The sequence below is a fragment of the Idiotropiscis lumnitzeri genome, chromosome 5, assembly GCF_059441095.1.
Source record: "Idiotropiscis lumnitzeri isolate Australia: NSW breed Sydney's pygmy pipehorse chromosome 5, RoL_Ilum_1.0, whole genome shotgun sequence".
NCBI lineage: Eukaryota > Metazoa > Chordata > Actinopteri > Syngnathiformes > Syngnathidae > Idiotropiscis > Idiotropiscis lumnitzeri.
In genome coordinates this window covers 17,649,256-17,663,617 of record NC_142395.1, presented here as the reverse complement: position 1 = coordinate 17,663,617, position 14,362 = coordinate 17,649,256, and the positions used below count along the sequence as shown (strand labels likewise).

The window sequence follows — 14,362 nt, the reverse complement described above, 5'->3', positions numbered from 1 at the left end:
GATATTTACATTAAACCTGATATTTACATGAGACCACCCGGAGTCAACAAGTCACTGTCATGATCTTTGATTTCTGGGCAGCAGGACTGTTAAATTCTATTTAGGGCAGCATGTGCGTCACAATAAGAGAGGCAGCACATCTGAGCAAAGACTAACGTGTTTGTGAAGGTGACATGTTTAAGAGAGGCGCCCGGAGCACCACAAAGGACAAATGCATGATGGCAGGCAGTGAAGGGAAGGCAGAGTGCAAATTTGTCAGCAGGCAGCAGCCTGACTAATGCAGCTGTGTATGTGTGCGTGTACTGAATGCTTCCCGTTCATTGCCCTTAGTTCACGTCAAAGTAAAGAAAACAAACAAACCTTTTTGGGTTTTTTTTTCCGCATCATATAAGAATTAGAATCTTCACATCATGCGTTTGTAATCAATTTCATATCGATATTGATTATATATTAAAAACAAATTCAGCCAAAATTGAAATGCAATTTTTTTGGGTGTTAGATTTACAATGAAGATCAAAACAATGACTCATCTCGTTTTTTAATATTTACTATTGCACTGGTGAGGGACACTAATTTGCTCAACTGCAAACAGTACCAGGAAATTATTAGGGCGCCGACTCGCCTTTACTTCCAATATTTTAAATATAATTTTCCCATGGATTAATATCACCTCTAATATACGTAAACGATAAGAATAAATGCCTTCTTTCAAATATATGTACGCCTTGAAATCGTAATTATTTTGGTTAAAAGAGGCGAACATTCAATTGTTCACTGCTGGATCAATTTGAACTTTATTGCAAATCAAAACAGCAGCACCTACCGAGGCGGTAAACCCTTCTTAAAAGTGTTCAGGGAACTACAGAAGTCCTCATTTTAATTTGTCAGGAAAACTGTTGATATGCTTGTACTGCTGCTGTTTTGGTAAGTAACAAACCCAGCCCTTAGACTGTGACATCATCGTATCAGTCACCTGAAAAAAGGAGGATTCCAGTCAAGTAGACAACACACTAAGGAATTAGGGTATGACATCAATTTGGCTACAAAGGAGTAAGGCTGCTTTTTTTGGTTAGCAACAGACAATTTCCAAAAGGCTGACAGGCTCCTATTTGGGGTGAGGCATTTATTTGACACTTTTTATAATGTTGTACAATAAAGCTCGCCCAGGCTGGTGAGTAGGTTCTCTTTTAATCCAACAGAATGGAAATCATACATAGTGGTTAAGTCATCATCATCATCATCATTGTCTCTTGAGGGGATGTTGTGCTTGTTTTACATTTCACAAGGAGAATTCAAAAATAAAAACACTTTCCTCTTACCAAAATAAGAGTCTCTTGGTGTGCTCTTCCCATGGCGAGACGGAGCGATAGGCGTTATATCTGCGTGTGTATGTGTGTGTGGTGGGTGAGTTTGTGAGGTAAGCAGAGCTGCTATTTCATCAAAGGCCAAAGCATGTTGTACTCTATCACGTGTGCTTTCTTGACCTTATTGGATTCAGCAAGTCCCATGTGCAACATGGCTAAAAGGTATAAGAAGATACTCTGACACATCTTGTAATTCCACTCTACTCCTTAGGAGGCACCATTGAGTCAAGGCGCTGTAAAACAGACACACCAGCATCATATGCTAATTGTACTCCAGTTCGGCGACCCCCTGGTGCAGGTAGTTTGGTCAGGTCAGGTGAACTTAAAAACCAAACTCTGGTGCTGCCCAAACCAACCGAGCTACAACTTCCAGAGGTGCTTTCACACCGCCCTTTGTTTGGTCGGGTGTGGAACCAGTAAACAAACTCCAACACACTTCCACTTTTAGGGTGTTTTCACACTTTGGTCCATTTAAAACAAGCAGTTGATTTTGCCCATGGTATGGCTCACTTGGTCATGCGCGAGCAGAATAACGAAAATCGGGTTCAGACCAAACGAGCTGTACTACCATTTTAAGGGTGTTCTTATCCTGTATCCTAAATTATCGCCATCCTGGTGCAGTCTTTTCAGTCAGGTATGAATACAATAACTAAACATTTGTGCGGCGTAAACCAACCAGATTATGGGAGCTTTTACACTTTTTGGACCATTTTAATCATACTCTTGTTTGGGTTACCCTTTCATGTGGTTAAGTGTGGATGCAGTGATTGAACCGGAACAAGATCAATCAATCAGATCAACCACTTCTAGGTGTGCGCTCACACTTTGGTCCATTATAACCCAGCTGTAGTTTGTTTTCTCCCTTTGTTGTTAACACAAACACTTAACTTGATCTAACTGACAACCTCTTTTGGACGTGCTTTCAGATTGTATTTCATTCTCCACCTTGTTCCTGATATTTTGGTGAGTCGTGAACATTTTAACTCAATTCAGGTGTTGACAAAACCAACGGGTCTAAGCCCACCAAGAACTAACTGAATGGTTCCATATGAACTCAGTGAGGTTTGGTAACTGAATTTTGGTGCAGATCAAGCCAACCACATCACAACCAACCACACATTTTGGTCCCTTTTATTAAAACTCTTGTTTGTGTTCCGCATTGGTGTGATTTATTCTGTGATGTGTGAACACACTAATAGAAATGGAGTGTGGACAAAACCAATCGTTCTGAGACCACCTAGAACAAACAGAATTTTTTCAAATAAACTCTGGCATGGTCCAGTTGTTAATTAACAGAGTCTGGAGTCCGTAAGCATCAGAATAATAACAGACTACACACTAAAATCAATCAGTCTGAAACCATCCAGAATAGTCTAGAACAGTCTAGTTGTGAACCTATCAGGGTTGGAGATCCTAAATATCATAACAGTGACGGAACAACAGATTTGACTGCTGACTTACTGATTAAGTCTTTGCTTTAGCTACCTTAAAGTGCACTTGGCTATATGCTAGATTGTCCAGCAGTACCTTACGGTAATAACTACGTTCTGTTTACATTCCTGTGACCAATAAGTGAAGAGAAGGGCGTCACATGGTTTGTTGTGATGCAACCCAACTATGGGAGGGGAGAATTGGACCAGGTGATTGTGAATGGAACCAAACAACTTTAATTACTGTAATGGTGTGTGAAAGAGTCTTTGGACTAATCTACTTCTGGTAAGACCATAAGACAGACCTGTTGACAACTTTTGTCCCGTCAAATCACACCATGATACAAGGCCAATGGAGCCTACCTGTGACAGTGAAGGAAAACGCACCAAAAAAAAAAAGAAAAAAAAATCAAATAAATTATTTGAAGACACACTATATATTTATATACACATTTATATCTCTTATATCTGTGCATGGCAGGTGAACGGATGTAAAAAGTTCAGAAAGTCCCTCGATGGGTTCTTCACACTGGCTGATTACTTGGTCCAACTGAGTGTCTGCATGCAGGTCTGGATTCAGACCGTCTTGGTTGTTCCAGTTGTTCTGGTTCCTTGAATCAGGTTTTGCCATCGAAGGGTTAGAATATTCTTTTATAAGTCCGTGGACATGGATTGCTGTTGGTAGTGGACCCCTGCGGTTCTGTTCTGCTTCCTTGATCCCCGTTTTCCAACCCCACAGAGGGAGCATTCTTTATGTAGAAGTCCATAGATATGGAGTGCTGTGGGTAGTGGACCACTGAGGTTCTGTTATGGTTCCTTCATCCCAGTTTTCCAACCCTACAAAGGGAAGATTCTCCTTCTGTAAGTCCATACACATGGAGTGCGGTTGGTAGTTGACCACTGAGGTTCTGTTCTGCTTCCTTGATCCCTGGTTTCCAACCCCATAAAGGGAGCATTCTTCTTATAGAAGTCCATGGATATGGAGTGCTGTTGGCAGTGGACCACTGAGGTTCTGTTATGGTTCCTTCATCCCAGTTTTCCAACCTCACAAAGGGAAGATTTTCCTTCCGTAAGTCCATGGACATGGAATGCCATTGGTGGTCGACCACTAAGTTTCTGTTCTTGTTCCATTATCACAGTTTTCCAACGTCATGGAGGGAAGATTCTTGTTCTAAAAGTCCATGGACATGGACCGCTGTTGTGGGTCCACCACTGAGGTGCTGTTCCGGTTGCTGCTGCCTCGGATGGTAAGTGTGCCGCATGCTCCCCCCATCCCACCGCCAATGCCCCCGGCGATGCCACTGGGGCCGGCCATGGGCATTCCCCCTGCCATTCCCATACCTCCAGCCATGGCCACTCCCCCCGTGATGCCCACACCCCCTCCGATGCCCATGCCGCCTGTGGCCCCACCACCTCGATTGTAGATTTCGCAGGGTATCTCCTCTGTTACACGGTCCTCAATGACCTGCTGGTCACAGTCGTGAGTCTGCGCGTGCTGCTTGTAGCCGTAGCAGCTCTTCTTATAGGTGCCAGTGGAGTTGAAGGTCTTCATGGGTGGTGGCTTTGAGAAGTCGTTGTGGTAGGACAGCTCCATGGAGCTCAGTGTGGTGCGGCTGTGCTTCATACTGCCGCCGCCCCCGCCGCCTGTCCCCACGGAGCCCTGCGAGCCGCAGTGGTGCTCGTGTACGCAGCGTGACATGGTGGACGAGCGTCGCACCTTGTGGAAACTGTCCAGCTCCTCTGACAAGTCGGCCAGGTCTGATGACATCTCCTTGTCACGCAGAGAGAAGAGCTCGTAGTGTGGTGGATCAAAGACCTCCTGGAGACTCGCTTTGTTGAAGACACCCGGCCGGCGGGCGACCACCTGGGAAAACACATGACCGTGTTTTACCAATGAACATCTCCTGTTACGGGACATGGGTGAGTGCGTAGGCTCAAATCAAAGAACCATAATTATTGGACTCTCAAGTCATTCCAGTAAATCAGATAACTTAAGTGAACTAAAAGGCTGCTAATTTGAGTCAGTGAATGGATTCAATTCAATCATCAATCCCCAACGCTGCTGGGGAATTTGCTAACTCAAGTCAATTAACTGATGTAAACTAATTGTTTGAGCCCACAATGTTTCCGGCCAGTCATAAGCTCATGTCATTCACCCAATTCAACTGAACCATATAAGGCTGTATTGTTTCTGGTGTGTTTCTTAATTTAAAACATTACAAAAATTGAGCTTGCATGTCTACGGTGAGTCTGTTAACTTGAGTTGGTGAACTGATATAAGCTAATCATCAGATTGTGTGAGCTTTTAATGCGAGTCCATTACCTTGAGTCAGTCACCGGATTCCGTTAAATCATCTCAGCCCTCCAAAACTTGAGTCAGTTCAACTGAATCATCTGAGTCTTCACGTTTTCCATGAGTCAAATAAAACAAATCAGTCATGTGACTAACTTAAGTCATCTCAGTCTACTAACTCTCATCAATACATTGATGCAACTGAATGATCAGAAACCACAGTGTTTCTAGTGACGAACTCGAGTCACTGAACCGAATATCTGAGTCTGCCGTGTTTTTGATGAATGTATTAGCTTAAGTCAGGTACTTGATTGAAACAAATACATTCAATCCGTGGTATTTTTGGTGAAACCACTTACTCAAGTCAATGCACCGATTCAAATGACCCATCTCAGTCCAATGTGTTTCTGTTCAAGTCAGTCACTCTATTCACTCGAATCATTTGTCTCTGGAGAGTCCATTTTTTAAAATGTAATCCTGATGAAACAAAAAAATAATACAATGTGAATGATCTTCTGTCTACAGTACACCCAAGTGGTCTGGCATGCACACTACCTACTCATCACATGACTTTGGGAAACCTGCTTTTCCCATTTACCTTTTTCCGAGGCTGCTTCATCTGGACCAGGATGGAAATGATGAGAAGAACAAGAACGATCCCGGAAGAGACGCCGATGACTGTACCGTGAGTCTTGGTGATCTGGTGGAAGAGACCCCTGGACCTTTTCTCTAGACGTGTAGGAGGGACACCGATAAGCAAAGATGGGAGAAAATCACACATGTGCAAGTCAAAAGTGTCAAGTCTTGAGGTTCAAAACATTTCTTTACAGAATTGCATATTTTCAAACGTAAACAGGCAAGAAAAGTCGTCACTCAATTTAAGTCAGGTCAAGTCTTGTACATTTTCGACATGCCTGTTTCATGTGATGACTGTTGTCAAATGCTCTTACCTTTGCAGTGATTTTCATCCCACGGGTAGACACAGTTCTGGACACCATTGCACACCAGCGAGTTGTTGATGCACATGTTGCTGTGACAGAAGAAGGTGTTGGCCGAGCAAGGGGCTGCAGTGCAGGCGAGAGACAGAAACATGATTAAAAATAACACGGTGCGAAAAGGGCCGGAAGCCATTTTGACGGTAATAAAAACACAAAAGCAAACACTGCAGGTCTAATGGAGAGCACTTCAGCAGTCATCAAGCAGCCGTCCGGCTAACATGACAGAGCTAGTTCACCACAGCACAGGTTGGATGAGTAAGAGGTCCATGTGAGCCTCCTGACACAAGTCAATCTGTCAGTCTGAGTCTGACGTCTTTTGAACTTGAATCGGTGAGTCAAATTGTCTGAGTCTACACTTTTTCCGATGAGTCTTCGAGCAACATTGAAGCCTTTTAGATTATAGCGTGCTCCCTGAATGCTCCATTTGTAGTATTCAATGAAATCGAGACCCACATTACTTATTTATCACTCTATTTGTTGAATATTCGAAATGTAAAAAAAATATTTTAAAAAAAGTTCATTGATTTCTACTTTGATTTTGAAAAAAAAAAGCTTTCTATTATTTATTGTGATTATAATTATTATTACTTCCTTACATACTTTTTGCTTTAAATTGTGCTGTGTGTTTCAATTGCTACTTGGCAATAATTTAATTTGATTATATATTTAATGAAAATATGTTTGAAAAGTGGACAATGACAAGTGGACAGTATTTTTTATTGTATTATTTTATTTTTCTCTATTGAGGTTATTTAAATGTTCTAAAGAGTATTTGCATTTAATATTAAAAAAATCATTACATTTTAGTAATGGTTATGTCATTTAATTTATTCTTATTTTTTAAAAAAAGTCTAGAGTTTTTTAATTTCATTTAAAATATTCCTAACATTTTAGTAATGCTGTATATTTTTATTCTGTCATGTATTTAAATTTTGCATTATTAAATAGATTTTATTAACAAAATATTTGGGGGGTTTTAGTGACACGTGATTATTTTATATTACTCAATTTTATCTGGATATAATTATTGTTTAAATTATATTAGTTATTCCCCCCAAACAATAATAAAAAAAAAGAAAAAAAAGACTGCCCTTCACTTTTAATAATGCTGACGGTGATGGCGCCTTGTTATCCTCAATTCCAACTCACTGAAAAACTATCCAAATCAATCGCTGAATGACTATTATGAGAAGACGTGAGTGGACTCACGGTCCACGAAGGAGGTGAAGAGCAAGCGGAAGCGGCTCAGTCGGCTCTTCTCGTCAGCCCACATGCGCACGACGCCCACGCCGTTCTCCAGCATGACATCATTGGCCACCGTGCTGCAGAATTTGGCCTTCAGGTTCTCGATGGCACTGCTGCCGTCGTAGATGGCCACAAAGTTCTTCTTGCACTCGTTGGAGTGCTCCATCTGATACTCCATGAAGCGCAGGTAGATCTGCACACACACGCACAGATAAGGGATGAGGGGTCATTGATGGCAGACGGCCATCCTGCAATGAGCTTTGGTTCATTTTTGCTGTGGGCAAAAGCCTCAGAAATGGACAGGATTGTTCACATGTTCTGAGTGATGACAGATATGTGGATGTGAATTGACCAGACACACACTTCTTGTTTTAGCAGCGTTTTCTGAAGATTTTTTTTTTCAAATGCATTTCAATGGCCATCAATTATGCTGAAATGTTCACTATTCGTGGGGGATGAGGACATATCTTTGCAAACAATCTCAGCAGTAGTTACGATTCTAATATTATGACTTACAATGTTTGTCATTCTATGTTAATGACTGCACCTTAATGAACTTGCAATGACATGCCAGCAGCCTTCTGGAGCCCACGCATAAACACGCCAAACATGGCGTGGCACCATCATGTCAGTTAATCAGATGTGCATGAATTTGTGTCGTCGTCGTGTAGCGGAGCCGCTCTTGAGCATGCGCGTGACTCATTTACTTCAGGGGTGGCAATGCAAGGCTTGCCTGTGAGTCACAACTAGCTTTTTTTTTTTTAAGATGTCAACTCACTTAAAATGTATTAAATATACAAAGACCAATTACATATAGGAAAAGTGATGCTAAACCAAGAATATTTCAAGGAAAACAGCCCGTATGGCAAAGAAGTCATTATGTGTGAATGTACACATGCATGTGATTCGACAGAATGATGTTTTAATTATGCGCATGAATGGATGGCCAGGTTTGGTGCGGTCGATGCCGTCCAGCTGATGATTACTGTGGAAGCAGCAACTAATCAGGCGTGTATACACCTTGGACTGAGGGGGAGCCCTGATGGTCCAGATGCAGTCCAGGGCGTCACCCGGCTTCACCCGCTTGGTTTCGTCCACTTGACTGGAGCGAATGATCCCGTCGAAACCGCTGAGCTCAAACTGACAGTCTAGAGGATGAAGAAAAGCAGAGGATGATTAGATGAGGACGCCCTTTTATTTCAAAATAAATGCATAGCGGAGCTTACCCGGGATTGGGTTTAACAGACCGCCCACATGGAGATGGAAGTCAGGGTCTGAAAAAAACAACGACAGAATTAACTTCGGCTCCTATTTTTTTTATAGCTTTTGTGGGCATTTATACCAAATTTTGTCAATTAATTAGATGTTAGAATTTATGGTTGGTTTTAAACGCATTTATTTTTTTCTGTATAGAAGAGTCATTTGGAAATTGCAGTTGACTTTTTCTGTTCCAGTCCAACTCTTCCCTGCTTCCGTGTTTGTGCTGCACCTGTAACTCGTGTGTATTTGAGATAGGAGCGACTGAGAGAGTCTTTCATTTACTTGGTCATTTGGGCAAAGATTTTGCATATATTAAAAAAACTAAAACAAATCCTAAATCAATTAAAAAAATAACAAATGAAGCATTTTTCAAAAAAAAAATAAAAAAATAAAAACTTATAAAAATTAACAAACCTGCACTAAAACAAAACAATTAAAACTAACTGAATTAAAAAAAATAAAACTAAAGTGAACCTCGAACCTCAGAACTGATGGGCAGACTGTATTAACCACTCATCCACTGTGCTGTCAAACTAAACATCAACAGGAGAATATATTTTGTTTACTACATGCTAACTGAAATGAACTTCAACACATCATGACTTCAAAGTAAGAAAGCTTGACAAACACTAAAGTGAAGAGCCAGAGCTGTTAAATGTGGCATGAAAAAGCTGCACTAGTTGCGTGTCCTTACCTGCAACAAACGTGTACTTGATGCGGAATCCGAGGCCCTCCAGCTCCTCGTCACTAGTGAACTTGATCCACATGAAGCGCCCGGTAGAGGTGACCAGTCCCGGGTTCTTCCCTCCGCACACCCGGTCGATGAGCGGCGAGAAACCGAAGGGTCCGTCGCGGATCTCGATGTGGTCGAAGCGGCACTCGAAGGACGGCTCTATGTAGTAGTTCTTGTCAAACGCCAGCTGGATCCTCTGCCTGGGCAGCGCTGCTTGTTCACAGGCAAGAAATGTCATGTCAGAGCGCAGCCGGGAACATATTCATTCACTTTGGATGCCAGAAACTATGATTAATAAGTGGTCAGTTGGCATATGTTTTTCCACTTATATAAACAGCCTTCTAGAAAGAGTCCTCGAGAACGTCCATTTCTGAAGCCTCGTTTAGTAGCTGTAATGCCTTTTTTGTTCTACAGGGGGAACAATTGAGCCACATTTGGATGGGAACCTCCTCCAGGTGTAGGGTGACGTCATCGTTTCATGCAAAGAATCATGAGCGGTAAAGTTGAGCTGCTGCATGCAGTCTCCAAATGGGTATTTGAATGATGTTATTTATGCAAAAATCAGAAAATTAAGATAACATTCAACAGACAAAAATAATTGGTTTAGAATATAGTCATATTTGTATCAGCAGACAATGTTATTGCGACAAGGATGACCTGTCTTATATGATTGCCATATGATATTATGTACGTACACATACTATATGTATATAACTGTGTGCAGACAAATCTTTTCGCAAAAACCTCATAAGTAATTCATATCTCAAGGCACCGCCGTATATTTAATCACAGAACAAAAATAATTAAAGAAAATGTACAATCCCCTCACGATGTCCGTTTTTTGCCCGAACATGACTTCAGTGCAACCCCTACGATATTTTTTCAGCATAAGTGTAAATTTTTTAGATTATCCCAAGTACGTCTTTATTTCTTTTCTTAGTTACAATTCTTTTTTTGGGGGGTGGGGGGATTTCATAAAATCCGCTGGGTATGTTAACTAAAGTAACGAACAAATGTTTTAAGAACCAAAAATTTAACAGCTTCTTCTCACCATCACACCTTAAATCAAACTCCTTGTTGGAGGTAACGAGCACTCAAGCTCATTTGAGGAAGCGCTTGCTGCAAAACGCAGGACCGCGAGTGACTCAACCTAAGCGTGTGACTCCGCCCACATGAATTCAATGAATGAATTTAAGTGCCTTCTGTTTTCTTTTTTGTGTTCAACTATTTCCTTGGCGGCTTTAATGATGCGCCGTCTTATGACGTCACATTAAAAAAAAAACACGTAATTTCACGTTGAAAATTGAAAATTATCACCTGACTAAAACCCAAAAACTAACCTCAAACATACAGGGAGTGCGTCCCCTGCTGGAACATATGGTACTACACATCACACTAATTTTTAAGTGGAAGACGTCTTTAGACCAAAACCTTTAAATCAAATGGCCTAGAGCCCGAGACAATCAGACGCAACATACACTACCACATTTTCAGGGCCCTTCAACACTCTTTACAAGCTATATACGTTTCAACCACTTTCGTCAAACAGCTCGTAGCACCGCCCGGACTGATTGAGGATTGAGGGTTTGTACTTTCTGACTGTCAAAAAAGTGTTAAAACATAATCGTGACATCAAAAGACGGCGCATCATTAAAACCACCAAGAAAATAGCTTAAAGGGGAAGTAAACCCCAAAAGATTCTTGGCAATAATATGTTCTAAGTGCCTTCACTTGTCAAAACATGACATTTAATGTTATTTAATGTTTAATGTTGAATTTTTAAAATACGAGTTAAACAGCAAAATACACCGTTTTTTAGCCATCTCGGGGGGCGGCCATTTAGTCTCTTCAATCGACTGAAAATGACATCACCGTTGCTTAGGGTTCAGATAATGATCAATCACAGATCACCTGTTTTTTTTTAAGCTGAGCCATGATTTGAGCCCTGAGCAACTGCGGTGTCAGTTTCAGTTGACAGAAGTGAGAAAATGCTCGCCCCATGACATGGCTAAAAACAGGTGGATTTTAATGCTTAACTAATATTTTTTGCAAACCCAATATTAATCAGAATGCCGTGTTTTGACTAGTGAAGGCAAACATTTTATTACAAATTATTTTCAGAGTAGATTTCCCCTTTAACAAAAAAGAAAAAAGAAGGCGCTTAGAACCCGACAGGGAGCAGTCAAACTGAGCCACGCCTCGAACTGCGCTCTGCAGCCAAGGCTACTTGGCTTAGTCCCGTAGACTGGATGACTATCCACAATGCACCCGTCTCACCTTCCAGGATGTAAACGCACTCCTTGTTCGGTGGATACGTGTCCGGGTACTTTGGCGACGTGAACACTCCGCCGTTGATGTTGCGCACCCACGTTCCACAATCATTCTGGTTCGGACTCTGGATGCCATTATCACTCAGGGAGTCTTTGAAAAGAACGTAGATTGCAGCATTTAGATGAGAACATCATTTGGAATCATATTCTCTCTTGTCACGCTTACCTTTTGTTCTCTGTGCCAGTGCGAGGCCCTCTTCTATGAGAACGAGGAGGATCCACGCTGAAGAAAAAAAACAAACTATATTATGCATACATCATTGGAAGTCTGATAAGGTTTCTGAAGTTTTATTGGAAATGGGCAAGCTGCTGCTCATGCGGGATGGGCAGTAGCATATAGTAAACACTCGCACTCAGGCAAAGAGTGAACTCAATCGCAGGTTGAATGCGACTTCTAAGACGCGTCGCATGCTGGACACCAACGAGAAGTTGGCGGCTCAACCACAAAGAAATGATGGCATTAATATGAATGGATAAGAGAAAAGTAGTAATTGGTGGTTGCGGACACTCCATTAACGTAAATGTTTTTAAAAATGACAAAAATGGACATACATGGTCTCAGGATAGGGACAATTTGTTGAAGGGACACATCTCTTCTTTCTTTGTTGGTTGGGGAGGGGCTTAGTTTTGTAGGGTTTCTAGTGGAGGCGACAGATTCTTTACCACATTTATGTTTGTGAACTCATATGACCTGGAAGCAATTTATTTTAATGGTAATATTCTAAGATTACTTTTGAAAAATAGAAAATAGCTAGCATTGGATGAGTTAAGTGTTTCGGAATCACCAACGGTTATAAATTAAATTCTTATTATTTGCAATGACTTACTAAAGTTGTATAATATTGTATTATTTTGCAGTTTTCCGCCATTGGCAACAGACACGGCATCCCGCAATCACGTCATTCGATGACCTCGATGTGAGGTATAACATAGTTGTGGCCCACAACTTGTGGAACAGCATCGATTGCTTTCAGGACCACAAGACGGGACAAGCAAGTGTCCAGCGTCAAACTCCACTCGCCTCCAATCAATGTGTGTGCCCGTCTCTTATTTTGGCTCTAAAGGCAGAATATTTCAGGTCGACTTCAACCCTCCGTTAATACCGTTCACGCAAAAAATCTGGAAAAGAGTCGGCTTTGACAGGCAGTATAAAAGGGGTTCACAATCCATTTCCCATTGGAAGGAACAATTATTCAGCCACCAGTGAATGCCTACTTTCAAATAAATACCCCCTTCAAATAAATCACTCATCTACCAATCATTCAATCAGTCAACTAGCCAATCTATCTATCTATCTTTGAATCTCTTTACCTTCAATCTATCCATCTATCAAAACACTCATCCGGCTATTCATCCACTGGTCCATATTTTTGGGATATTCAGGTGTGAAACCCGGTGAAGCACGCCGTTGACAAGACGCTACACCCGGCTGCGCTCCGTCCGATAATGGAACTATGACCGCTCGACTGGTTGAGGCGTTCACTTTGCAGATGAAATGTAAAGGCGGCATTTTAATTAGATCAAAGTACAAGTAACTACGCACGCTGAACCGTCCCTCAGTTTTTAAGCCCTGGAATGTATAAAATAGCAGTTTACACAATCGTAAACACAAATTCGGGAATTTACGCACTAAATCCCCGTGATCGCCCCCAACAGCTCCGTGGGGTGCAGTTAACGACGCCGATACACAAGCCGAGACGATGCTCGTTCACGACACGCACAAACGCCGCCAAACACGCACGCAACATTAGTTCGTGGATCATTCCAGGGAGTGGTTTTGTCATGTTCTACGTAATTCCCCAAATGGAGTCTGGTTCCAATGCTGCTTAATTAGGGTGGAGGCAATTATTTCTGATAAAGTTTCAATGGTAATTAATAGAAAATGAAAAAGGAGAGGGGGGCGTCGATCTCACCTCTGTGCATTATTTCCTCTGAAGAAACGCTCCCCTTTTCTACTAGAACCCTCCCGTGGCTTCAATCTTCATATGAGCTCCCAGTATACATCTACAAGGGGGTACATCCATCACGAGTGTACCGCACCCGGCGGCACCTCCTCGGTTTGGGTGAGCGGTGGATGTCCGATGGAGCTTCTCAGCTTCTTGTCACCCAGTTGAGGCTTCCACCTGGGACTCGAACCCCAGTGAGATGTTCCAGGTAAATATCCAAAGAGATGGACAGAAATAGAAAGAGCGAGGAGGAGGGAAAATAGAAGGATGAAGAAGAGAGGCTGGATGAAGCAGATGAGGAGGACGTGATCTGCTCCGCTCCCAATTCCGTGGGCGCACAGAGGAGGAGCTGCGCCCGCATGAGGAGCATTTAAAGCCGCTGGCGTTACTGACATCCAGCGTGAGTAGTCACCAGCGTCGTCAAGACACAAACACATGGATGACCTTTTCCGGTTGGAGCCTTTAAAAATAAAACACTAAAAAAATGAATACAGTATATCACAGTAAGTCAAGAAACGTTACAAATGAGTGTTAAGACCCGATACCCACAGTGGTTGAAAATTACACCTCAAAATACATTGTACATAAATCTTTTTTATTTATTAATTGATTAATTTATTTATTCAATTATTTATCTCAAAATACATTACTATACATAAAATACATCCATCCATCCATTATCTGCCGCTTATCCGGGGTCGGGTCGCGGGGGCAGCAGCTTCAGCAGGGAAGCCCAGACTTCCCGCTCCCCAGCCACATCAAA

The 14,362-nt window shown here is 41.9% G+C and overlaps 1 protein-coding gene across 1 annotated transcript; it reads right to left on the bottom strand.

Annotated features, from left to right (window-relative positions):
* Positions 1-1,169: 1,169 nt before the first annotated feature.
* neto2a (neuropilin (NRP) and tolloid (TLL)-like 2a) lies at positions 1,170-13,960 on the bottom strand. The gene is made up of 10 exons (XM_088296489.1): positions 13,567-13,960; positions 11,820-11,876; positions 11,601-11,744; positions 9,285-9,533; positions 8,557-8,604; positions 8,351-8,478; positions 7,295-7,523; positions 6,038-6,151; positions 5,686-5,816; positions 1,170-4,658 (listed from the first exon to the last, which is right to left on the bottom strand). Exons 1-10 carry the CDS (start codon positions 13,574-13,576, stop codon positions 3,966-3,968), a joined length of 1,803 nt encoding a protein of 600 aa, XP_088152615.1. The 5' UTR covers positions 13,577-13,960; the 3' UTR covers positions 1,170-3,965.
* Positions 13,961-14,362: the final 402 nt, after the last annotated feature.

Excerpts from the sequence above, each read along its gene's own strand:
- neto2a (XM_088296489.1), bottom strand. Across the intron at positions 9,534-11,600 it reads GTGCGTTTACATCCTGGAAG|CGCTGCCCAGGCAGAGGATC; the intron begins GTGAGACGGGTG and ends GTGAACAAGCAG. Across the intron at positions 5,817-6,037 it reads GGATGAAAATCACTGCAAAG|AGAAAAGGTCCAGGGGTCTC; the intron begins GTAAGAGCATTT and ends CTACACGTCTAG.